The 26,719-nt window shown below is 46.5% G+C and overlaps 1 protein-coding gene across 7 annotated transcripts in view; it reads left to right on the plus strand.

The window, feature by feature from the left end:
- RALY (RALY heterogeneous nuclear ribonucleoprotein) overlaps nt 1-22,729 on the plus strand; it is an 85,804-nt gene extending 63,075 nt beyond the window's left edge. For 4 of the 7 annotated variants that reach the window (XM_086702011.1, XM_086702009.1, XM_086702010.1 and 1 more), the window contains 7 exons: nt 13,960-14,224; nt 15,633-15,705; nt 15,899-15,946; nt 18,007-18,173; nt 18,896-19,009; nt 19,217-19,413; nt 21,836-22,729. In XM_086702011.1, coding sequence (XP_086558137.1) covers nt 13,969-14,224; nt 15,633-15,705; nt 15,899-15,946; nt 18,007-18,173; nt 18,896-19,009; nt 19,217-19,413; nt 21,836-22,219 — 1,239 coding nt within the window. In that variant the 5' untranslated portion in view covers nt 13,960-13,968 and the 3' untranslated portion in view covers nt 22,220-22,729. Of the gene's footprint in view, nt 1-13,959; nt 14,225-15,632; nt 15,706-15,898; nt 15,947-18,006; nt 18,174-18,895; nt 19,010-19,216; nt 19,414-20,603; nt 20,653-21,835 lie in introns of all 7 variants that reach the window. The other 3 variants (XM_086702014.1, XM_086702015.1, XM_086702013.1) reach the window with 3 other exon arrangements.
- The last annotated feature ends 3,990 nt before the right edge of the window (nt 22,730-26,719 follow it).

A 26,719-nucleotide genomic window follows, 5' to 3' on the forward strand; every position in this document is an offset into this window, starting at 1 on the left:
ACTCTGTAGACCGAAAAACAAATAAACACAGGACACTATTATCTCATGTATACATGAAAAAAACAATGAAGATTTGCCTTTTTTCTCCTAATTAATTCTCCCCCCCCACCCCGCCCCATCATAATACATGATACTTGTGAGATTGCCATGAATGAAAGTGACATTCATTGGTGATAGGAGAGTAAATTGGTAGGTACAACATTTTTAGAAAGCAATTAGTGTATCTTAAGAGACATAAAAAAATCATACATTTTGACATAGTAATTTCACTTCTGGGGATCTGTCCTAAGGAAATAATCAAATATATAGAATAAACATTACCTTAGATGTTATTTATAGTCATGAGAAATTGGGAAAAGCATAAATGATCACTTGACTACAACCATTATAAACTATGATAAAGTCACTCAGGGGAAAACTATGAGTTATTTAAAACAGTCACAAAAAATGGGGCTTATTGAAAATTATGCAACAATAAGGACAGATATGTTATATATGTTATAATGTTAATTGAAAAAATCAGGTTACAGAATTGGATGAATGATTTAACTATGTAACCCAAATATAATGCAAAGGGAAAAACTGGAAGGAACTATCCCAAGATGGTGACAGTAGTTCCGTTCTAGAGAGGAGTAGGAGTTTAGGTGATTTCTTATGGTAATTTCAAAAAGTAAACACACTAGTACAAATACCCAAAATTTTGGCTAAGAATTTTGAAATAGTAAAGCAAAACTTTAATTTCAGTTTTAAGCAAAGGAGTGATATGGTGTTATTATTCCAGTAACTGTGTGGAGGATGAATTTGAAAAGTGATAGTAAGAATAGAGAGACAGGGTTACATTCTAAAAGTTTTAGGAGGCCAAATCAGGCCTTGGTTCACTGTGTCAATGAAGGGATGGATGATTCAGTGTGGAGGGAGTATTTATGCCAGTAGTTCAGGGATTGCCTGAACTGCTACCAGTAGTATATGCCACTGGTTCAGGGAGTTGATGATTTGTCCAAGGTTATGTGGGTAGTAACCTGGATTTAAATCCTGGTCTGTCTGTTCCACAGCACATGCTCCTGCTCCCACAGCTGAGACCTCTATTACAGTTTTGGGGAAATACCAGCTATTATTGGACTGTAGAAACTTGTTTAGTGTAGTGTTTTGTTTTTGATGGGAAAGGGGACAAGATAGGGTTAGTTAATTATTTCTAAGATGATGACTGGGGGGAAAAGACCATAAAGTTGATTCTGTCATGATCAGTTGAATTGACTAGAGGTTCATTAGGTATTGGGTATGTTATGCTTGTTTTCTTGGGGGCTTCCCCCCTCCACCAACTTGTTGTGGTTCATTAGTTGGCTTTTATTTGATGCTTGTGGCATCAGTGCCTCTTGAGCTTTGGTATGCAAATGTGTACCATATTACATACAGATGAATATTTTGGTCATTATGCCAAGTTTATTCATGATGCTGTAGCTGGAGAGTGGAAGAGGTCAGATTGGCAGCCTCCAACAAGGGACAAATGTCTAAGCAGCTCCCTGAAAGGAAGGGTTTGCCTGAGCCATTTGATGCCCCATCCCCACACCTGTCTCATATAGCTTTGTCCAAGAAAAGTTGGCTTCAGACTTCAGTCTATATTTTGGAGTCTGATACCCAGCCCTTTAGAAGAACCCAGTTCATGTTGCTTACTGTGTGACCATGGGCAACTGACTTTGCCTGTCTGAACTGGAGTTTACTCACCTGTAAAGTGAGTATGACTTAATAACCCCTTAGAGTATCTTTGTGTGTGGATTTGATAGCCTTAACTCATGAAGGGGCTTCTAAGCCACATTAAAGGTGTTGGACTGTATTCTTGGTGGTAGGAAGTCGCTGGAAGATTTTTAAACAGGAGGTGGCAGGGACGCAGTTGCTTTCTCTCAATCAAGGTAGATGCTTAGTAATGTTTGTGGAGTAAATTTGTTATCAGAGGGACAAAAGCAGAGTGACTTTGACTGACATCCTTCTTTTTTTTTTTTTTTTTTTTTTTTTTTTTTTTTTTGACTGACATCCTTCTTAGTGGTCCTTTTTGGGGCAAACATGGCACTGTGAGATCATGCTTAGAGTAGGCCCTCAGATACATTTAGATCAGCACCTTGGAGAGAGGTCAGCTTTCTTCCCTTTTCTGAATGGGAAATTAGAAAAATATATATATGCCAATGCATATGCTGTCTGTAGGATCAAGCTTTTGAGGGGCTGTGAGGGTGGCATTCAGTATTTTCAAGGAGAAGGATTGTTGTAATGAGCAAAATATTGATTGCACATGAAAGGATTTTAATCAGCTGCCCTTACACCTGAAGGGGGCACAGTGCTTGGCTGCAGTGCCAAGTTGTGCACCATCCACCCCCTGCTTCCAGCTGACTGGCTTCCTGCCCGGATATCTCTGTCTAGGAAGATCTGCAACAGCAGTCCATCCAGGCAATATTCCTGTCCATATTTATGAAGCACATCTCCTGTAAAAGAGTACACTCCCATATGTTATCTCCTTTGACCTTCATAGCAGCTTGCATTGCCAGTGGGCAGAACAGGGATTTTTATCCCATTTTACAGATGAGAAACCTTGAACCTCAGAAGTGAAATGCCTTCCCAAGTTCACACAGCTAGTAGAGGTGAGATTCAGGACCAGGACTCCACAGGCAAACAAATCCAAAGCTAGCAATCCCCTATTGCTATTTTAGGGCAAGGCCTGGTTGGAAGGGGTTAGGCCTCTCTTTCTGTTTTCCTCAGAATCACCTACTTCTACTTTTTTTTATATTTTTAAAAAAAATGTTTGCTTATTTTTGAGAGGGAGAAAGAGAGTGCACGTGAATGGGGGAAAGGGAGAGAGAGAGGGAGACAGAGGATCTGAAGCGGGCTCCATGCTGACAGCTGAGAGCCCGATGTGGGGCTCAAACTCCCGAACCGAGAGATCATGACCTGAGTTGAAGACAGATGCTTAACCAGCTGAGCCACCCGGGTGCCCCTCCCTTACTTCTAAGATAGTCTGGAAAATGGGGACTCATGCACTAACATTGCACAGCCTTCTGCAGCCTTATTCAGTATAGAATAGCCACAGAATGTGGAGGTTATATTGGAGATACAGAACAGTGAGCAAGTAGAGGTTTCTTGCAGTATCGGCCCCTGGGGCCCTATTGCCCAGAAGAGGAGCCCAACCTGCCTTCTGGGTCTTTGAGGTACAAAGAGGCTTTTTGTAACTTTTACTTAGGAAAGGACCTCTTCCTGACCCCCTTCTCCAGTTGTGTTTTCTTGGAAGGTGGGGAGCTGCTTTACTCTAGATACTCATTTATTCATTCAACACTTAAGTGCCTACTCCTTGATTCCTTGTATGTTCAAGACACATTTTCAAATACTAGAATTTTGTGACATGCTTGAAGAGACTGTTGCATCCACAGTGATGGTATTCCTTCCTTCATCACAGTTTAGTTCTGGGAGTATTCCTTCCTTCATCACAGTTCAATTCTGGGTGACATTATCACAGCAGAATTCACCACCTTCCCTTTGATACTTACAAGGAAAAGTTCTTACAGATTACATAGTAACAATAGTGGCAGCAGTAGCTAATATTTGCATACTTTGTAATGTACCAGATACTGTTGTAAACACATACATTTTATCCTCCAGCAGCCCCACAGATATTGCTGTCCCCATTTTACAGGTGAGCCAACTGAAGCATAAAGAACCTAAGACACTACCCAAAGGTCGTGTCACACAGCCAGTGCAGTGGCTGAGTGAAGACATTTTGGCTTCAGAAATTGCTTTTTTTTTTTTATTTTTAAATTAAAAAAATTTTTTTTTTAATGTTTATTTTTGAGAGAGAGAGAGCGAGCATGAATCAGGGAGGGGCAGAGAGAGGGAGACACAGAATCCAAAGCAGGCTCCAGGCTCTGAGTTGTCAGCACAGAGCCTGACGTGGACCTGAACCTTGTGAACCATGAGATCATGACCTGAGCTGAAGTCAGATGCTCAACCAACTGAGCCACCCAGGCGCCCCTAATTTTTTCTTTTAAATGTTTATATTTGAGAGAGAGAGAGCAGGGGAGGGGCAGAGAAAGAGAGACGGAGACAGAATCTGAAGCAGGCTCCAGGTTCTGAGCTGTCAGCACAGAGCCCAGTGTGGGGCTCGAACTCACAAACTGAGGTCATGACCTGAGCCAAAGTTGGATGCTGAATCGACTGAGCCACCCAGGTGCCCCGAGAAGTTGCTCTCTTGACCGGATTACATGGCCTCTTAATGTGGGAATAAACATGCAGGCTTTGGCTCCTGCTTGAGGACAGTCTCCTCCTCACAGCAGCAGGTTATACTCATTTCTACACCACATCATATGACCCACCCTGTTTTTGGTTGTGCTGAAAGATAGGCTAACCACATATGCTCAGTTAGAACAAACTTTTGTACAGTGATGATAAATTGGCCATGCACCTGCAAGATTCAAGGTACACTATTGTGTCTTGGTTGCTCATCTGCTTCAGCCAGTCATACTCTTCGGTATATTGTGGCATTCGGGAATGAATCTGTCAATCTTACTTTTAAGAAACTCCTAGGAGAGGGAAGACTACTGTGTAAGCAGCCATGATATAAGACTATGGAAGTTACACATGCCCCCTTTTCCTGCCTAGTTTCTTAATGTAGTCTAGTGTCGAGGGAGAGAAGGTCCAGAAGTACCAGCCTCTTCAGGAATATACCATCCTCTCATATCCCCAGGCCTCAGGAAGGCTGTTTAAGTCCCAGACAGCCTAGATCATCTTCCCTTGAAGGATATAATATGAGCTAGAGTAGATGACCAAGATAAATTACCTGAAGTATTTGGTAGCAAGTCCTTAAACTTACCCTTGGCCTGCTTACCCTGTTCTCTTTCTTGATGGAAGCAAAAAGGTTAGGATAGTTTTTGTAAATTGGTCTAATACTGAAGTCTAAAAGAATTGGGCTAAAGGACTTGAAAGAAATAAACTCTTCTTTCTTTGCTTTGGTTTTCATGGAGGTTGACAAAGACGGGTGAGAGTTGCTTCCAGGGTAGTGTGCTGAGTAGATGCCGGTCCACAACTCTTCCAGGGTTGTGAAAAGTCTAGAAATGGAGAGTAAGTGCCCAGAAACTAGTAATTTGACTTTTTTATTGCATTTGACAAATGTATTTGTCTGCAATGGATTGGAAGTTTAAAAAGCAAAAGAAAAAAAGTAGTTCTTCGTCACAATTTTGAGAAGTACCGTTTTGTCTGTAAAATGAGATTGATAATACTTACCTGTTGCATGCTCCTCAGACTGAGACGGCCAGGAGCCCCAAGAGCTGGCACTGTAACCATTATGGCATGTTCTGGATGAAGAGCCTGACACAGAGGAGAGGGCTCCCTGTCACTCTACTTTTTCTACCTCACAGGAGGTCTGGAGACGTGCTTTCTCATTCCACCACTGACCCTAACTTATTTTTGTGACCTTGGGCAAGTCACTTCTTTAGACCTTAAGTATCTCATCTATTTTCAGTAGCAGGGACTATGTTTTATTCATCTGGTTCCTCAGCATTTAGCTGGACAGGACTTGGCATGTAATGAGTATTGAATACTGAGGCAGTGATGACACTAGATGATCTGTGGCAGTGATGACACTAGATGATCTGTAAGGATCCTCTCAGTCTGAACATCTTAGGTACCTTATCGTCTCTCCTTTCTGAGCATCCTATTCCCTACCTTCTCCACCTGGTAGCATACCTCTATTTCCTAATGTCTGTTTGTCTAGGCAGTCTTGATCCTAGTACTTTGAGACAGCCCACGTGGTGTCCATGTTTTGACTCATTTGTGAAGTGTGTCTAGGATAAGCCCACCAGGGATAACACAAAGGATAGTAAGAGCTGGCTCACAAAGTCAGAAACATGCTCTTACTCCATTCTTACCCAGTGGGGCCTGGGCCTAGGGTAACCCTGCTGGCAGCTCTGCCAGACCTGAATAATGGCCACAGCCTGGAACAGGGTTTTCCATGAGCTCCATCGGGGTCTCCAGTAATTGGAACATGGCACCTTCCGACTTTTAATGGATGGCAGACGAGAGGAGCATTTGTCACTGCCTGACTTCCCTGCGGGAAAGAGGCTCATAAGTCACAGCTGACAGACCCTTTGATGACTTTTAAACTTCATTTACAGAAAAGAATAGCTCTAATCAACCAACAGCAAGCAGTGACTAATCTTGCCACATTATCACTGTGAGGAGCCAGCCCCTTAAGGTGTAGAAAGGGGAGGGGGAACATGCCCCGGCTTATAGCAGGTGCTTATTGTCCAGCAGGTTCTTGGACTTGAGAGTATGCCCTCAGCAAGACCCCATGCATTTATGCCCAGAGGGCCAGAGAGTGTTAGAAGCTGACCTCCTGGCTGGTACAGGGCACACCTAGCATGAAGCCATTTTGGGCCAAGGTTAAGAGCACCACAGCTCTAGTCTCAGACTGATGGATTGCAGCTCTGCCATTTCCTGGCTAGTGTAAGACTTAAGTTCCAACCCTTAGTCTCCTTATCTGTGAAATGAGTACAATGTATACCATCACCTACCCTGAAGCAGAAGACTGAGCGCAGTAGTAAGTGCTCAGGAAGTGTTGGTAATGATTATCATGGTTAGCCCTAAAGGGGCCCTTTATGGTCACTTGCTCCAAAACCCAACATCATGTGGCACATCAGCAGCAAAGCCAGAATCAGTCTTCTATGGGAACAGGGGAAGTCAGTGGGAGCAGTGTAGTGGATTAGGAAGAGCACAGACTTCAGAACCAGATTAAGATTAGGGTCTTTTTATCCTAATCATGCCACTTAAATGTAACTGTGGACAAATTATTTAAGTTCTCTGAACCTTAGTTTCTTCATCTGAAGAGTGGAGATGATACTTAATCTCACTGGGTTGTGGTCAGGATTATGAGAGATTATGCCTGTAAAATTTTCAGCACAATGCCTGGTATAAAGCTGCTGCATATTAAATTGTGTGTTTCCTTTTTGTTCTTCCCCAAGACAAGAATTGGTATGCAGCTATCAAGGGAGGAAGAAGCAGCACTGAAGAAATTCTATTTCAAACATTTATTTCCAGCCCTGCCTTGCATATACTTGAAGGGGGAGCAAAGAGGAAAAAGCGGCATGTTTTGTACATTGTTATTGCAGTTTTTCCTGCCAAGCAGAGCCTCTCCCCATGTCACCACCCAGTTGAAATTAGCCTTAAACATACTCTCTTGTCGTGGAGACTTCTATGATGCTCCTTCCCATTCTCTGATACCCCAGACTGCTTTGTTTGGGGGCAGCTTCTGGAGCAGTGAACTCCAGCCCAGGGCACATGTGCTTGATGGTCATGGTGCATGTACCCTGATGGACTGGGAGTTCCTTGAGATCAGGTACCAGACCAATTCCTGGATGAATGAGTTGGCCTTATTCACTTATGAATGAGTAGTGACTATTTGGATAGCTGTAATTATGACTGAATGCGTAGGTAAGTGTTTGGAGGACTTCTTTGGCAAAAATGAAGAGGTTGACAATTATTTTTAGATTCCTAACTGTAATTTAGTATTGGGGATTATAGGGCCAGGGTTCTACCTACCCACTCCTTGCTGCCTTTCTTCCCTATAGCTATAAGGACTGCTTGTCACAGATGCTAAGCCTCAGCCTAAGGCCACAATCAGGGGTAGAGTTAGGGTACAAGATACCCAGACAACACTGTGGGGAAAGGTGACTGAGGCCCCAGCCCTGCTTCTGTCTGCTTTGGGGTCTCCCCTCAGGGCCTGTTTGGTGCTGTTACCAATGTTATAGTTTAGGAATAGAGACCTAATGGTATAGCTGAGGAGTGAGTCACTGGTTCAGCAAGGCCTAAACCCCAAACCCCTCCCAGCTAGCGTTCTTTCCTCTCCCAGCCCCTTATAGTATGATTTGATAGGCATGGGTGGAAGCACCTTTATGAAATTTCTAGGTTTGGTTCCAGACACTGGGACAAGGGAGAGAGTATGTGTAGGCCCTCTACCCCTGACTCACTCAGGCAGAGTATGGAGCACTGGGAGATGACAGATGGAAAGAATGTAGGGCTGGAACGTGGATGATCTAGACTGCTGGGCTAGATTCATCTGTTTTCATGGGGCCTAGAGCATTTGAGTTTCTTATGTAAATACCTACTGGTCTTAACCATTATATCAGGCACTTTGTACATGTTATGTCTGATCCTAACAATCCTGGAGGTTGGTATAATTCCCATTTTGCATTTGAGGAATCTGAGGTTTACCGAGTTTAAGGGACATGTCCAAGTTTACATCTCATAAATTGTAGGGCTGGAATTGGAACTCATTCCTGTCTGACTCCAGGGCCTGTGCCATTTCTGCTCTTTCAGGTGCATTCTTTCCTTTGTTATTAGGAAACAGTTAAGAAACAGGTTCCTGGAGAGAGGGCTTTGTTGAAAAGCTAGTAGAAGATAGTGCCCTTGAGCATTCTTTCCCAGCATCTCCATAGTGCCTGCACAGAGGGGAATGCTTAAGAAATGTTTGTTGAATGGGTGAAGGGGTTAGGAGTTGGGTAATAATAGCTATAATCCTCTATCCTTTTATAGTATGTTACAGATGCAACAGAGCACTTTCATACTGATTAGCCTATTTGATTTTATATGAGATTTGAAAGGTAATCAGGACAAAGATTATTTGTTTTCAGAATAAGGATGATAAGGCTCAAAGAAATTATATGACTTGTTGCAGGTCATATGACTAAGAACAACAAAGCCCAGGGCCAGGCCTCCTGAACAAGGAGAGTACTCCTTATACTCTCACCCATTTTAGGAGCCCTCAGTATTCACATCCTGGGAGCTGGAGTTTCTCATGGGAGTGGGAATTGTCAGGAACTAAAGAGCATTCCTTGGGAAATTAGTCCTCTCTGACCAGTAATTATCATTTTGGGCAATGCTAATGAGCTGGGGCCTGGTGAGTTGAATGAGATTAATAGATGTTCTGTCATCCTTGGCCGCCTGTTAACCAGGAGCCTCTGGCCTCTGGACCAAGGAGGCCCTGGGCACTGATCAGTCTAATTGCTTGGCTTTCTCCAGAAATAACCTCACCATCACTGATAGCTATTTTCCTTCAAAATCATTCTCACATCCCTAATGTTATCTAAGGGCAGAGGTCTGGCCACAGGCTGGTGTGACCCTCATCTGCACTTTGGAGAATGAGACCAGAAGTGTCAAGCAGGGCTGGCCTAGACAGAGGCTGTAAATGGCACTGGGAGGCATCAGGACCAAGACCAGCAGCTCCTCTTTTGAAATTAGTGCTTGAAGAAGAGATGCAGTGCCAGGTAGGATTTACAGAATTGAGGCAGTGGGCATTCTGATGGCTAAGTGCCTCAGAGGTTAGGCTGAATACTAAATTTGATCCTGATAGCCAGGATTATGAGGGCTGACATGGCAGAGTCAGAGCCTTGGGACAGTTGGTGAAACAGTGGTGTGTAGCAGCCTGGATTCTAGTCCCCTAGCTGTTCCCTTTACTAGCTGGATGACCTTAAGTAAGTCACTTACTTTTGCTGAGCCTCAGCTTTTCATTTATAAAATGGAACTGACAACATCAGGATCAAGGACATAAACTGGTTTTGTTCACGAAAGTCCTTTAAAGTCCTTACCTTGGCAATCAGTATCCAAGACATCTCTTTGAATAGGCTTTTGGAGTCAAACAGACCTGGGTTCCAGTTCCAACTTTGCTCTGTTACCCAATAACCTGGCCTGAGTCTTCATTCCCCTATTTAAAACACCTCACAGAGCTGTTGTGAGGATTAAATAAAGTGGCACATATAGAGTCAGAAGCTCTTTTTACCTTCATGGTTCTCTGGGGGTCTCATTTACCCAGAGTTCAGGGGTCGTCATACGTTTTAGGGTATTTCTACCTTTACAAAGCCCTGTTACTTGACCACATGTTCAAGCTTGGGCTCTTGGCTTCTAAAACATAGCTTCCATCTGAAATGTTTCAACTGGGAAAAACAATTTGTTTTTGCCAAATTTCCTCTGTTCTTACTAGCTTGGAGAAGTGAGCCCATCCCTTTGAGCTGTAAATTGCATTTCAAAGCCTGTGTCTCTGGTGGGTTTTAATTAGCTTAAGGGCCTGGCTTTTATGCAGCAGTTGTTTCACCAGCAGGTAAAGGTCAAGACCCTTACTTGGGAGCCAGTCCCCAGTTTTCCTCTAATAGCATATCTGCCCCCTCCCAGCCCCTCACTGTCCTGAGGGGCAGTCTTTCACCAGCCCAAAGGAAAGATGGCATTTAAGAACTTGGAGGACTAATGGGGTTCTCGGCCTTGCCACTCATGGGCTGGGGCATTGTGGCCAAGTCCATTCCCCTCTGTTCCTCAGGGTGAGAGTATATAAACCCCATGTTCACTGAAGCCCCTGCTAATCTGACATTGTAGAAGTTTCTGTGAAGAAGTCTGGTCCCTACTTCCTCTTCCTACCACCACGAAGAATCATCTTTCTACCCAACTCTCCTTGGCTCGTCCTTCTACCCAACTCTCCTTGGCTCATTGCTAAACATGGGGCCTCTGGGGGGCTGCAGACACCTTGCTCTCAATTACACAGCTAATCTGTGAGGCAGAGCTTGGCTTGGGGAAATAGCTTATCAAATCAAGCAGCTTCTGCTGAATAGGATGTCAATATTTACTAAGGCTCATACTCTAAGGTAGGGGGAAGCCTGGAAGAACCAAGAAAGAATCGTGGGGGGAGTATTAAATTGGGGATGGTTGGTCTGCAGGGGGTAGGAGAGTGTTTGGGTCAGAGACTCTAGTGTTTTAATGAGATACCTGGGGGACCCCCCGCCAGCCCTGGCCATACATACTTAGGGCTACAGCTAGCCCTTCTCAGCACCTCCTGGGACATTATTCTTATTGCTTCCTCCGTAATTCTTATTGGGCACTTACTGTGCCCAAGCCTTCGTCAGGCCTGCCTCTACCATTTGCAGGACAGGATAAGAGTACAGGTGGAGACTTACATGCCATATGTCTAAATATTTGTTTGGAGGTTATAAGTGAAGCTAACAAATTGTTAGGTTCGTAACAATCTGGAAGACTATGTCTGAATTTAGAATTCTTGACTCTTTGGGATTCTGTACCTGAACCTAGCAGTTCTGGAAGAACTGGTCTGGGCACCTTTTCATTTCCTAAGCGCAACTTGATCCCTCACTTTGAGGAGCCTCATAAACGTGTTTAGACACTGAAGCTTTTCCATATTCCTGTAGATAGCTATTCCTTTGGGCTTAGAGAGTATGCACAGTAGCAGCACAGCCTTCCCTTGGAAGAGTGTACAGGCCTTGAAAGCAGATTAAGGGCTGATTAGATGGGGTGGGGGAGTGGGTGGAGTATAGGGGTTGGTGCCTGGAGCATGCCTCAGATGGACATTTCTTCATGGCCCTGCAGATTCCTCACCCAGCCTGGCCACACGCATACGTGTCCCTCTTTGTGTGACATGGCTTTTATGCTTTTATACATGCATTCATGTCCCCCTTTTATACTAACCTTTGTGTGACATGGCTTTTGTCAGCCTTTTCTTGACATTATTCAGAATGTGCTCCAGTCTGACCTTCATCTCCATCTAGAATGGGCCTTACCAGTGTTGGGCAGTGTTGTCAGAACAGAGGAATTCAACTAGTCAGAGCGTAATTAATAGATCCTATAAAGAGTTTCACTGTTTGTAAAGTCCTTTTATGTACATTGTCCCAAACCCCAAGTGATGAGAGAAAAGATTGAGTACTGCCAAACCTGAAGAACTTCTCACCAGCCAAGGAGTGAATGCTGATCCTGCTGTAGAACTAAACATAGTAGCTCAGCAAATGCTTCCTGCTCAGTGGTTGGTATTAGAGGCTCCTGCCAGAGGTAGGAGGGAGCCCAGCACCTGTTATGCCCATGCCAGGTCAGTGGCAGAGGTAGTAGACATCAACAGGTCTGAACCATCGCCCCCCTTCTCTTTCCATCTTGGTCTACAACCCAGGCCAGTGGTTGGTTCCCTTCAGCCACAGCAGGTGGCTTCTCCCTGAGCCCAAACTTCATTTCTCTGAGCTGAACCAACCAGGAGAGTTATCTGATGCCTGTGGAGGAGCCCCACAAACTTCTTATATATATCCATGGATGGATGAAGAATTAACTTTTGAATGGCTTGTCATCCAGCTAGGCGAGGGATTATCACAGAGGACTGTGGGGGGGGGGGGTGGGCAAGGGAACCCACATACATGGAGCATTTTCTGCTGCACATAGACGTTATGTTAAGTGTTTTCATGCATGGATAATATCTTTTATGTTCCTCACTGCTTAATAAATGATGACTGGACGTAAAAGTAAACTGAGCACCAAAGAATCCTTTCCAGGCCCTTTCCAAAGCTGGCACCAGCTCCTTCATCAGTAGCAGTGCCCTCTCAGCCCCTGTCCTTTACCTAGGATGGTACACACTTGACTTCAGTATATCCATCAAGCTACTGCAAGCCTACCCTAAGTAGGAGTAGGTTTTTCCTCAGAATTACTTATTCTCAGGTCCAGCCTATGGTTTCCTTGCAGTGAGTGCCATCTGCTGGTCAGAACATGCCAGCTTCCAGACTGGGAGGATTGAAGAGAAAAGGGTCTCTTACCATAGTGGAACAAAAGATAGCGCTTTCTCTGCCTATACTTAGCTCTGCTCTAATTCCTTCTAAAGAAGGAATGCTTCTAAAGAAGCTCCCTCTGCCCCCAAAATATTAGGTTTGTGAGCAGGTGTTTACAGTTAGCCTAGGTCGATGAGAGGTTTTTTGGTTTTTTTTTACATACTGCTTAGGGTCTTCAGCACCTTCTGTGATAGCTCTACAATGGGGTATTGAGATAGGAAGGTTCCAAAGGGATTTGTACAAACCCATGCCAGTGAGCAGAGAAGTCTGGGCCAGTAAGTAGAAATGCCAGTACTTACTGTTAGACTTTTCCTACTGACATCAAGCCTCCTTTTCCTTTTCCTCTGGAGCCTGTGCTCTGTTATAGCATGTCCAGGGTTGGGGGTAGGAGAGATTTGTATGGCCCCTTGGGGTAAAAGACATTGCCAGGGTGTAGAGAGTGAAGTGTAGGTACAATATTATCTCTAAGCAAACAACAAAATTTGAATGAGTTAGTATAAAAATAGATAATATGCTGACTTAACTATAATATTTAAATTGGCTTTAGCTCTGGGAAGGAGAGTGATAGAGATGAAAAAAATGGGCTGTGGGGACCAACTGGCCTGTTTCTGACAAGTCAAAGAACTTATTAGAGTCTATTTCTGGTAAAATATGAATAATAGTAATAATATTTAATGGAGTCTTGTGATTACTCAATCTTGCCTGCCACCCTTAGCCTGCCATGAGTGCTCAGTGAGGCTTATTTCACTCACCTTTTTAAAAATGGTTGGTACCAATAAAGACAGCCATAACTAGGTCAGTGTCTGCATCAAACTGAGCAATTTTCATAATGTGGTGTTGTTCTAGAGCAGGTATTACCTGCAGTTACCATATGACTTCCTCACCATGGTTATACATTGAAGGAACAGAAGAAAAACTATGGAAGGTCTTCAGATTTAGATCCTGCATGGTGTAACATTTGAGATAAGCATGAAAGAATGGGTTTAAAAGAATTAGAGTCCAGCAGACCAGGGTTCAAATCCCAGCCCTGCTGCTCACTAGCATTGTGATCTCTGACTGTGCATTTTCTCCCTTGTGAAACGTCTGGGTTCTGTGTATCATGTCAGTACCAAATGAGAGAACATATATAAAACACCTGGCCATGAGGTCAGCATCCCAGTGAGATGTTTAAAGGGGAGGCTGAATGCTGTATGGTTGTGTGTATGTAGCAGGGCACAGAGCAATCCAGTTTAGCTAGGATTTGGGCCATGGGTAGCCCTTGAGCCCAACTGGGAGACCCAGTCTCACAGTGGCGCGCGCGCTCTCTCTCTCTCTCTCTCTCTCTCTCTCTCTCTCTCTCTCTCTCTCTCTTTAGGTGGCCACCATGTCCTTGAAGATCCAGACAAGCAACGTAACCAACAAGAATGACCCCAAGTCTATCAATTCTCGAGTCTTCATCGGAAACCTCAACACAGCTGTGGTGAAGAAGTCAGATGTAGAGACCATCTTCTCCAAGTATGGCCGTGTAGCCGGCTGTTCTGTGCACAAAGGTTATGCCTTTGTCCAGTATGCCAACGAGCGTCATGCCCGGGCAGCTGTGCTGGGAGAGAATGGGCGGGTGCTGGCCGGGCAGACCCTGGGTAAGCGTCTCTCTTTGGCCCTGCTCCTGGTATTCTCCTGAGCAGGTGCTGGCCTTCACTTTCCAGCTCCCCTCTTAGACCTTTCTTTTTCCCTTACTCTACTACTTGCTACCCTGCCCCTATCTGAAATGTTATAACTAAGTAGTTATAAATTGTATTTAAGTTATAAATTAAGTATTTATAAAATATGCAGGGTTGAGTTTTAGAAGCTTCTCAAAAATGGTTCTGTCTTGTCTTGTCTTTGCTTTCATAGTGACTCTTAATGACAAGCTTTATGATTCTGGTTAAAATGCAGATTCCTAAGGGAAACGGAACAGAGTGGACTAGCATAACCTGTAACATTACGCTACAGATGTCTTAGGTTAGAACTCTTTTTTTTTTTTTTTTTTAAGTTTATTTATTTTGAGAGAGCAAGTGAGCTCTCTAGAGGGGTAGAGAGAGATGGAGAGAGAGAATCCCAAATAGGCTCCATGCTGTCAGTGCAGAGTCCGACACGGGGCTTGAACTCACGAACCATGAGATCATGACCTGAGCCAAAATCAAGAGTCAGTTGCTTAACCCGACTGAGCCATCCAGGTGCCCCCAGGTTGGAACTCTTTATGAGAGCTGGGAGGAGGGGCTAGGAGCACAAGGTGAAGTAGGTGCCTTTGGCCTTGGTGCTATGTATATATGATGTGGCCATGTGGTAGTCTACCGTGGAGTGTGTACAGCGCACCTACTTCTGTGTATATGTATGTCCAAAAAGGGATATTGATAGATGTATTCCTGAATGTGTGATATGTGGATGTAACTAAACATGTGGAGAATATGTGAACACATCTTTAGAATGTATATATGTAAAGTGTATGTGTCAGAATGTACTAAGTGTGTGTAAGAAGATACGCATATTTATTTGTCAGATATTGAGATCCTGTCATAAGGCTAAGCATCATTCTAGGTAGAAAGATGTTTGGTAGAATATTTGCTTGAATGTGGCTCATTTGTAGATAGGCAGTTATGTATATGACATCGGAGCCAAGTCTCAGTGTACTTGAGAGTCTATATGTTATTTTTGTGTGTGACTTGATTACCTGGATATGTGAACAAGTATGTGAAGATATGTATCTGAAGTACTTATTTACATCAGCGTGCTTGAGAATGCTTATATGTGTGATGTCCACGGCATGTGTGTGTGAGTGATATGTGTGTGAGCGTGCGTGCATCTGAATGTATACGAATTTGTAAATAGGCATATCTCTGTGATGTGTGGGTAGGAGTCTAATGTGTGAAGACCTCTGTTGGTTGTATTAGTTAGGAGAGTCCATTGTCCCTCACACATAGAAATTGCTGCTACTGTGCAGGAAGGTGTAAGTGTTTGGGCTCCCTGGTACCCTGCCAGCATCTGACTGTGCCTCCTTTCTCCACACAGATATCAACATGGCTGGAGAGCCCAAGCCCAACAGACCCAAGGGACTAAAGAGAGCAGCATCTGCCATATACAGGTGAGGCGCTCTGTCTCTTCTATCTCTCTCCATCTGGGTGGGATTGGTCCCTCTTTCCACAGAGGGAGTGAACATTGGTTGGTGACAGTGTGCCGAGCCTAGAATTTGGGGAGGTGTTTGGAGATGAGGGCCTGTGGAGAGTGGGCTGAGTGGCTGTCCCTAAGCCCCGGCCCTCTCCCCTTTGTTTCCCCAGTGGCTACAGCTTTGACTATGATTACTACCGGGACGACTTCTACGACAGGTGAGCAGGGAAGGGGCGTGCCCAGGCATGAAAAAGCCAAGCTGGAAGGGTCCTGAGAGATTACTGGTGTAGCCCACTCAGTCCTCCATGTGGAAACTGGAGCCCAGAGGTGTGGACGGGCATCTGCCCAAGGCTGTTCCACAAGTTGGTGGCAGAGCTGGAACTAGGGTCTAGTTCTGCAGGTGCCCAGGTCAGAGGTTCCCCACCCCACACTGTCTCCCATTCTGACTGCCCTTCCACCTCCTAATCCTGGGTTGGGACTTAGTGGAACTAGACAGCAAGGGACAGATAACCATAGCAAATTGGATTATAGAAAAGGTTACTAGAGTAGGTGCAGGGAGTTTGAGCCCTCATGTTCCTGCTGTTTAGTCTCCTTATCTATTTGAGGTGCTCAGCCAGGTGGAAGGAGCCTCAAAAGCTCAATGAATACCTCTTGGCCTTTCATTTATAGCCAGGAGGCCAGCAGTCCTTTGGAGGTCTGAATTAGTTCCTGGTAGGCTATGTGGCCCATCCCTTCACCCTCAAGCCTTCCCAGACCCCAGCCTTGAGCTGTGGGCTCCATTCTATGGCACTAGCCACATTCCCAAATGGAAATCATGATGGGGGCTGTTCCAAAACTCTCCCTTCCTTCGTCCTTCCCATCCTGCCTGCCTCAGTCTGTCCAGGAAGAACAGAACCTCTCTGAGCCTTGGTTTTCTCACCTCTGAATGGTTTCAGGAGACAGTGCGGTGTAGTGGAATGTGCCCTAGCCTGAGAGTCAGTCAGAAGACTGGGTGCTAATCTCAGCTCTGCCACTGAATGGATTGTGTGACTTTGGGCAAATCCCCTCCCGGTCTGTAAAATGGGCTTACACTAAGTAATCCCTCAGGGCTCTTCCAGCTCTGGGATTCTGTGGTTAGTGATTCTGACCAAGGCCAGAGCCGCCCCCTCCCCTTAGGGGCAGAAATGCAGGGTCTGGGACTGGATCCATTCCCAGAGACTCTCCATCTCCAGCCATCCCCACCCCAGGGCAGGGGCTCCCTGAACAAAGGAATGCCAAGCCATGGGGCATTGCATTGTCTAGTGATGGCATGTTTCCTGGCTGTCACCAAAGTGATTCCATAGTGTACCCCCAGGGCTGTGTTTCCCTGAAGAAAGGTAATAGTAGCAGATGTGGTGGGAGATACCCTTACTCAGCCTATTGAACTTCTGACTGATGAGCAGGAAGAGAAACTCTCTCGGAGAGGGCTGGGTGATGACACTGGGGACAGCATAGTCTGGGAGCCCAGGGATCTGATTGGTTGTCCAACCTTGATATTCTAATGATCTCCTCCCCTCCATCTCTGAAGTGGAGTAAGAGGGCTGGGGTGATAAAGAGGGCCCAGAATTAGAACAGGTGTTTGGGACTCCAGCCTCATGCCTCTGAGGCCATAGTCTCCTGGTTTGAGAGTCTCAGTACCCTGGCCTTCACCTATCACACCTTTTAACATGTGTGCTTTTAACCAAGTTTTCTCATGCCCTGCTCTCACAATAGCCTTGGGGTGGGGTACGGTGGGGGCCTGGCACAGAATTTGAGGTAGTCATCCTCATTAAGCAGATTTCGGGAAAACTGAAGCTCAGGCAGGCTTAGGGATTCCCTATTCCTACATCTTTTTGTTCCCAGCTGGAATTTTGCCTTGCTTTAGGGACATTTGCAAATTCTGACCAGAGGTTGGGGTGGCAGTTGACTGAGCAGAAGCAGAAGCCGGCAGGCCTGGGTGTTAGGGGGACCTGGGGAAGGCTCTTTTCTGGGGCTGGTGTCTGTTTGCTCCTTCCTTGAACCAGGGTTGAAACCATTACCACCTGCCACCTCACCTGCCCTCATCTGACCTGACTGGTAGGAAAGGTGGATGAAATGAGAGTCCCAGCAGCTTTTAAGGTGCCAGAAGCCCATCCTCTTCACTCCCAGGGCTTGTTGGGAGCAGGCGGAGGTGTGTAGTACAGGCTGCCCAGCCCTTCACCAGCACGTGCTTGTCTAGAGTCGCAGTGCCTTCTGGTGGCCACAGGCCATGCTGCAGCCTCTGGCCCATTTGCCCCTACAGGCTCTTCGACTATCGGGGCCGCCTGTCACCTGTGCCAGTGCCCAGGGCAGTCCCTGTGAAGCGACCCCGGGTCACAGTCCCCTTGGTCCGGCGTGTCAAAACCACCATACCTGTCAAGCTCTTTGCCCGCTCCACAGCCATTACCACCAGCTCAGCCAAGATCAAGTGTGAGTGACTGTATCTTCTTCCTAGATCTTTTTTGTTTTTCCTCATTAGCAAAATAATAGAATCATGTATTTTTACATTGGAAAATAGATGAAGGAACAAATCTCCCACAGTTCTGCAGCTCTAGCACAACCAAGTGAGTATTCTTACTGCATTTGTAAGAGGAAAAGCCTGACCTATGAGGAGGAGGGGCTTGGGTTGGGCACAGAAATGTCCAGTGCTGTGACATGGAGCCCAGTGAGGAGAAGGTGTCTTCTTTCCTATAATAAGAACAAGTTTGCACAGGCCCACTGCTGGTGTGCACATTCATTCTGGTGTACACATGTTGCAGCCAGGCACCCAGGAAATCTGATGGTAAAACACCCACATCCATCCATACACCTTGAAATCTGGGCACCACCCTATTTAACATAAGGAAGAACACATGATTGCTCAGGTGCACGCCACACCTGCATTCTCCTCCATCTCCAGTCCCTTTCATTGTTGAGAGGTCATGGGAAGAGATCCAGGTGCAGAAGGGTGGACTGGTTACTATAGGCATGGTCTCAAAAGTCTCAGAAGCCACGGGCAGCTCCAGCCTTTTTGCTGGCAAAAGAACCATGGATGAAGACAGTTCCTGCCACTGGCCTGCCTTCCTGGTTGACAGAATGGGACTAGGGAGGATCTTACGTTAGTGTCAAGCTCCCAGCCCCTGGGTGACAACGTATACTCCCTGTGCTCCCAGTAAAGAGCAGTGAACTGCAGACCATCAAGACAGAGCTGACACAGATCAAGTCCAACATCGATGCTCTGCTGGGCCGCTTGGAGCAGATTGCCGAGGAGCAGAAGGCCAACCCAGGTCAGCTTCCATGGGTCCTTGCCCAGCTCGGGGACCAGGGGCACAGGGCAGAGTGTGGGGAGGTCAGCGCACGGGGCAGAGAAGGGCTGTGGCCTCCAACGCCACATGGATCCACCATGCCGAGGCCTAGCTGCTGCTAAGATCCTGCCTTGGGCAGCTGCCCCAGGCTGAGTTCTATTCTCCTCTTCCCACCCCTTTCCCCTCAAGATGGCAAGAAGAAGGGTGACAGCGGCAGTGCCAGTGCCAGTGCCAGTGGCAGTGGTGGGGGCAGTAGTGGTGGCAGCAGCCGGCCACCAGCCCCCCAAGAGGACACGGCTTCTGAGGCAGGCACGCCCCAGGGAGAAGCACAGGCTCGAGACGACGGCGATGAGGAGGGGCTGCTGACACACAGCGAGGAAGAGCTGGTGAGGGCACAGCTGGGGAGGGGTGCATAGGAGGGGAGCAGGGGAAGGGGGAACCCTCTGAGCTGCTGAGTGTCCCTGTTGAGCTCCCTCTTTCCTCTTCCTGGGAAGGGGGATACCTATTTCAATTGCCAGTCAAAAGTCCCACTGAGGACCAGAGTAGACCTCTCTTGAGTCAGGGCCCATTCTAGACTTGGTTTCCATACAGGTTGGACAAGGGAAGAGTCAGGGGCTTCAGGGAGCACAGTCTGCAGAGTTTCAGGGGGCAGGACTAGGATTGCCTGGGGAAGCCTCAGGGAGGTTGGGTATCCACTTTACCTGAGGATTTTCTAAAAGCTATTCCTGCCTAAGCATAAAACAGGTTGTCTCATGAGAGGCATGGAGGGAGTTCTTTGTTATTGGAACCCTTCAGAGTGAGGCTGGGAAGTCATTGGCAAGGAGCTTATGTCAAGTAGGAAGGTAGACCAGACTCTGAGTATGTATGATAACTGTTGTGTGCCTTCTACTTGTTTACCTAATAGACACTCACTGAGCACCAGGCCCTGTAGTTTCTAACTTTATTTAACCTTAACAACAGCGTCGTACTGTGCAAAGTTACTACTCTTCCCACGTTTTAGCCAGTGAGGAAACTGAGGCTCTGAGGAGTAGAGTAACTTGCTCAGGGCCTTATAATTAATAGGGGATGAGCCAGAATTAGAGCCCTGACTTCTTCACTAGGTCTGGGACTTTCTCCTTTTCATCATTGCTGGGTTCTGGCATGAAGACAGATGGGCTCATGGCCACTGTAGTTAAGAGATCCTCCTCCTTATGTCCCTAGCTTGTCTCTCCTTTTTTGGACCCATTTACTCTCTTAGGCATAATAGTCTCCATAAAGGCCCTAACGAAGGCTTAGCTGTCCCAAGGATAGCTCACCCGTCCACCAGGCGGCTTTCAACCTGCTACAGTCTAAGAAGGTCTTTCTACGTAGAAATGTGCTCCCCTGCCACACCTAGAACGCCCTTGACTGGTCCCGTCTCTCTTCTGGGGGATGGGCTCAGACCATCCTGTCAGGATCCCAAGCCAGCTGTGTTGAAACTGGTCCCATAATCATCCCTCTTTCGGAGTTTGGTCTCCAGAAGTGCAGTGGGCCCCAGGGCATGACTCAGAGTTGGTAGTGAGTGATGTATGGTCTCTTGTTGCCTCCTCCCTATCAGGAGCACAGCCAGGACACAGACGCGGAGGATGGGGCCTTGCAGTAAGCAGGTATGGGGCTTCTGGTGGACAGGGGGTGAAGAAAAGTGGCAGGCATGCCATGAAGCAGACCTGGCAGGGTCTTGCTATGCCCAGCAAGGACGGCCCCTCCATCCTGTCAGCCATTTGACCATGCTCCTTTGTGGCAGGAACTTGCTAGGCTGTGGGAGCAGGAGCCATGGATGGGCTAGGCAGGCCAGCCCTGCACGGGTTCCCTCAGTGCACTCTGAGGCATGTTGTCCAGCTCCACCCTTCAGAAGTTCAGAGTCTGGTGGAGGAAGACACAAACCGTGACCACCCAGTGTGAGCAGGATGATGGGCTGTAGAGGCAGGGTGTCCATAGGGGTGTGGTGGAAGAGTTGATACTTAGCTGAGCCTATTCAGGATTGAGGGAGAGGTATCTGAGGGAACAGCTTTAGCAAAATACAGGGTTCTGATGGTCCTTGGTATGTGGGAGATGGTCAGGAGTCTCCTGTGGCCATAGTCCTAGCTCTGCATGGTAAGGCAGAGGGAGCAGTTCATCACCAAAGTGATGTTTGTGCCAGGCTTAGGGGCTAGGACTTAACCCTGCAAGGTTGTGATTGTATCAGTGTAACACATGGGAACTGAGGCACTGAAAGGGGCAGGGAGGTAGCATATATCTCACTAGATCCCAAGGTGGTAATCGGTGGAGCCTAGGTTTGAATCCAGTGGTGTATGGTGTCCCAGCCTACTCTCTGGCCAGTGCTCGCCCCCCTGCTCTGCCCCATTTCTTTGGGGGTCGTGTTCAGGGTAAGACAGGCTTAGGTGGAGGAAATCCTTGACCTCAGAGGTGTCTTTACACCTGACACGTTCATTTTGTGAGGTGTTCCACCAGCAAGAGCTTCCCAGACAGTTTAGGAAATTGTATATATGGAATCCATCCTCTTGGAGCTTCATGGTTGGTTTTACCAAGGAAGCTAAGTTTTACCTTGTGAAGCCAGTTCTCAGATGAGGTGCAGGGCTCAGGTGAGGAAATGGAGGCTCAGGGAGGGGGAGAGACTCACCCAAGATTGTATGGCCAGAAAATTAGGAGGCGAGAGCCAGAGCACAGGCACATCTCTGTCCGCAAACAGTAAACACCGTTCTGCCCTTTTGTCTTCCCAGCCCTAGTAATCATGGGTCCCAGGGGCTCTTCTGCCAGCCTCAGTCTCTCCTTTGTCTCTCTCTCTCTCAGCCTGACAGGAGCAACGGCCAGCAGCAGGAGAAGGGCGTGTACTGTATCAGGCCTCATGTTGGGCACCCACCCCTGGATACCACCCCCAGCGGGTCCCAGGAGAGCTGGCAGCAGGCACCTCCTCCCCCACACGTCCCAGCCACTGCCACATCCTCTGCAGGTGCGGTTATCGGCCTCCCCTCCCCACGCACCCTCCCTGTTGGCACCGCCCAGGGCAGAGGACAGAGGTTTCCCTATACTCTACCTCCCCTCCCAGGACACTCCCAGGCTTGGGGTTTTTCTATAGGTTTGGAGAGGGGAGGGTCACGGGGAGGGTACCCTGACAATAAAGAGATTGGATCCCAACTTGCTCTGAGATGGGATGGTTTGTATTTATTTTCTTAAGGTACCCTAGTCCTCCTGCCCAGCCAGAGTCTGGTCTAGTCTGCTTCATGCCAAGAGTCTAGTCTGGTTTGCTTTACCCTGTTCTTTTTCCTCTTTCACTTCTCCCGGTTAGGGAGCATTGTCTCGGGTGCATACTGCTGGGCTGTCTAGGCCTTAGTTTCCACAGCTAAAATGGAAATAGAAATGGCCAGTAGGGTTCTTGGGGGAAGGTCAGATGTCCCAGTGCCCAAGAGAATACTTTGGTGGCTGAAGTGCCAAGCAATTATGAGCTACTTGGTTAGGCAGTGGTAGGTTCAGGTCTTAGCTTCTCATTTAGTCTGGTCTTTCCCAACTTTAAGATGATTCTGGAAACTGCCTCGTCCTCTCTTCTCTGTCCTAGTTTAGGATGCTGTGTTTTTTCACTTGGGCTCTGTCCTCTCACCAGCTTCCCAGTCTCTGGCTTCTCCCTGCCCCATTTCCCATTAGCCACTATGGTGCTTTTTCTGAGTCATGTCCCTTCCCTGTAAAACCCTTACCTGACAGCTCACCGTTGGGACAAAACTCCCAACTCCTGTACATGATCCTGTATACTTTGGCCTCTCCTGTCTTTTGTCACCTGCCCCACACAAAACAAGTCCTTCCCTCTCATAGGCAGCAAGTCATAGAGCCTCACTCCCATTAACCTCAAGCATTAGGAAGTTGGCATCAGGATACCTGTGGCTTCCCTGTACCTATTCTGGGCTGCCTGTCTTGATGTTTGCTTTGTTCTCTGACAACTGACAGTGTTCGTTCAAATTTCCTCTTCTGTCCTAATTTTACTCCACAAGTTGACGAATTTCCCTGCGTTCAAATTCCTAGGAGAGGATCACCTGCCACAGCGGATCTTTTTGATTCACTCATAGGTTATATAAGTACCCTCCCCAGTCCTGTGAACCTGGTGACAAAGGTGTGGTCAGTTAGTCTGGTCTCTCTGGTGTGGGGCTTTGGTGGGCAGACACCCAGAAACGTGCTTTGCTCCTGGTCTGGCACGTACTCTTGCTCCTTTCTCCATCTGAGAGATACCCACTCATTATTAAGCTGCTGTTCCAGTGTCAGGCACCTCTGAGAAGTCTTTCTTCTCAGGTTACTGCTCTTCAAAAATTGTTCATTCTCTCTTCTAGACAAACTTTCCCAACACCGAGAATTCGGTCCCATCATCAGAAAGGAGTTTGGGCTCTCCAGTCGTCTTTGCATGTTCCTCAGAGTGTCAGGCCTGCTGGAATTCTTGTTGAAAATCCCATTTCAGACCAACTGTTCTACAACAGTCTCCATCAAACTTTCCCCAGACTTTGGCCCCAGGTTTTCGTGGAGGCTAGAGGCTGGGCTCGAGACAGTGCTCAAGCTAGGCCACCCTGGGTGTGGAATCACCCAGGGAAGTTTTTGTTGTCTCGTGTCTCCCTCCCTGGGCAGCCCCTCCTGCCTGTCATTGGCTGGCTAGCAGTCTGAAGCCTGAGTGTGGCTCTGCATTCCCAAGCTGTGCAGGGGCCTGATTAACCCACCCTTGAGGCAGCCCAAGTTCTGGACCCACAGCTGAGCCAAATGCCCCCATCCTCGCTTAGCCATTGCCTCATAATGTGATGTGGAGCAAAGTTTCTGCCTTTTTGGCGCTTCAGCTCCACAAGTGGGCTCACAGTCCCCATATGTGTGCCTGTCAGGGACCCTGGGCAGCAGGGGGAGAGAGGGTAGAGGCTGAGGCCTTAGTGGACTTAACACTGAGGGCTGGCACCATGTTCCTGAGTCTCCAGAGCCTAGTGCTCTGTGCCCCTTGCACTGTAATATTTTCGGATTCTATATGGCCATACTCAATAGTGACTGAGGCACTCACTTTTCAGGTTTGGGGTCAGGTAGAATAGGAGGGGCTGTGAGCTTCTGTAGTACGCTAGGCAGAAGAGCAGGGAAAATCCCTTCCAGGGCAGGAAATGTCTGCCCTACAAGGAGGCCCTGCCTAATCACCCTAGCACCAGGACGTCCTGGACAGATGGAGATCCCCATCCTGGCATCCCACAAAAGGCCCTAAACTACTTAGCCCCTGGGAAGATTTGAGTGGGAAATTCACATCCACAAAACCCTGCTGCATACATCTGCCCAGTCCTCTCTCATTCCGTTGCTCATCGGTTTTCATTTATCTGTTCAACCTCTGAAAACCAAAAGGAGATGATGAAGAAATAGGATACCAGATTCTACCCAAAGGGCTATGATTCCATAGATATTTTGAAGATCTGAAGCCTCATTTGTGATCCTGGCAGCTGTTGAAGGAATTATCACAACCAGTGGTTTTACTGGCTTTCCTCCTTGTACTGCTGCCAATAAAGTTTGTGATGCAGGGCGAGTCTTATTCCTTGCTAGGTCTCCCGTTTCCTCATCTGTGCAAGGGGTTGGCCTAGATCAGGGATAGTAAATGGGCCTCTTATCATCAGTTAACTTGTATAACAAGCCCAAAATGTAGTACTTTTAATAAACATTTATTACCTTCTGATTCAGTGGCTTGGAAATTTGGGCTGCACTCAGCTGGGCAGTTCTCCTTATCTGGGCTATGATATGGCTGAAGTGAGCTGGCAGATTGGCTGGGGGGCCACGGGTCCCAGATAATCTCACCAACTTGTTAAGGAGTTGGCTGGGCAGCAGGGCAAGTGGGCCACATGTACCCAGAATCTAGCAGGCAGACCAGGTAAGCTCCAGTGTACAAGTGCTCTTCCAAGTTCTTGCCCATGGCATGTTTGCAAGGTTCTTTTGGTCAAAGCAAGTCACATGGCTAAGTCCAAACTCTTAATTTGAGGAGTCTCAAAATATGGCCCAATTTTGTTTTTAATCTCTCTCAGGCCTCGTTTCATGTGCTGACTCAGAATGTTTTTAGTAGCAGCTGCTGGAATGCTTTTTGAGGATTTGGAGCAGTTTTTAGATAGCCAGGAAATAGTAACATGATGATTTGGGGGGTTTTTTTGTTTTTTGCTTTTTTTTTATGGATGAGGAGTTGAAATGAGAGTACGTGAGTGTCCATTCAGTATTAGCCAGGCCTGGCCAGGTCATCTCTAATCCTATCAGGACATTATACACTCTACAGTGGACCATCTGACAAGACCACAGAAATACGGAGTATAAAGCTGGGCAAGATTCTGATCTAGGTTTCCTGGGTTTGAATTCCAGTTCGACCATTGATTAACTTTGGGCAAATAAAAATCCCTATAGCCATGGCCACATTCTTTGTAGTAAGATTATTCTATAATAACAGTAAATAAAACTTGTGAATATGTGCTGTGTAAAAGGCACATTTTACATTTATTTAATCTCTATAACCACCTTTTAGGTGGATGTAATATGAACTTTCTGTTACAAGTTGTAGAAACTGGACTCAAATGTGCTTAAGCAGGGGGAAGTTTACTGTTTCACCAATTTAAAGTTCCAGATACAGTTATGCAGACCCAGTGGATGCAGGGCTTCAAGAGTTGTCATCAGGAATGTATTTCTTTATTCTTCAGCTTGGTCTCCTCTCTTAGCATTGTTCTCAGGTTCTAAGTGATGGCAGAGCATGGCCACAGGGCCTATGAGTGTGGACAGGGAAAGGGAAGAATCCCCAAAAGGAAAATAGGAGTTCTGCTGCTAGAAGAAGGGAAGTTTGGCATGACAAAAATAACAGGTCTTCATTGTGAGTTATGTCCATCTTACAGATTTTATAGATGCGGAGGTTCTAAAACTTAGCCCCATTGACAGCTGGTATTTCTGTCCTCTCCCCTTTATCTGGACTCTAATCAGTAGGATACAGTGATGGTGATGCTAGGCCAGTCTCACAGTTGTGTTAAGAACTAGTAGTTTCTACTGTGTCTTGAGACCCGGCCACCATGCTGTGAAGCCCAGGCCACATGGAGAAGCCTGACATGACAGCCCTAAGTTCCAGCTGATAACCAGTATCAGCTGTCAGACATGAATGAGGAACCCTTCAGGATGACTCCAGCCCAGCCACTGACTGAGAACCAAGACAGAACTGCCTAGCTGAGGCCTGTCAAAGTCCAGCACCATGAAGGATAATAATCAGTGATCATCATTTTAAGCTAAGTTTTAGAGTGATTTGTTATATATCAGTAGATAATCTGAACACAAACTGAGGCTCAAAAGGTTAAGTAGTTTGCTCTACTTTAGGGGGACTGGGCTAAGAGTATAGACTTTGTGTAATTGAGTTCGAGTGCAGGTTATTTGCTGTATACCTTAGACAAGTCAGTTAACCTCTCTGAGCCTCATCTTCCTTATCTGAAAAGTGGAAAAGAGCACACTGTTATTATGACAATACCTAATGAGTTCACTTATCACCTAATCCAGATTTAGGTGATTTTTCTCTTAAAAAAAATAACAGACCATAATTTTCTTTTCTCTTATTTTTATATTCACCCTTTCCCAAAGTGTATTTCAGTATGTATGTAATATTTAATTTGTAAATATTAGATATAAAGTTAAACATTAAATAGAATATTATAAAAAGGAGACAAAGGA

Source organism: Puma concolor, chromosome A3 (assembly GCF_028749965.1).
Source record: "Puma concolor isolate L17-30 chromosome A3, mPumCon1.1.hap2, whole genome shotgun sequence".
Classification (NCBI taxonomy): Eukaryota; Metazoa; Chordata; class Mammalia; order Carnivora; family Felidae; genus Puma; species Puma concolor.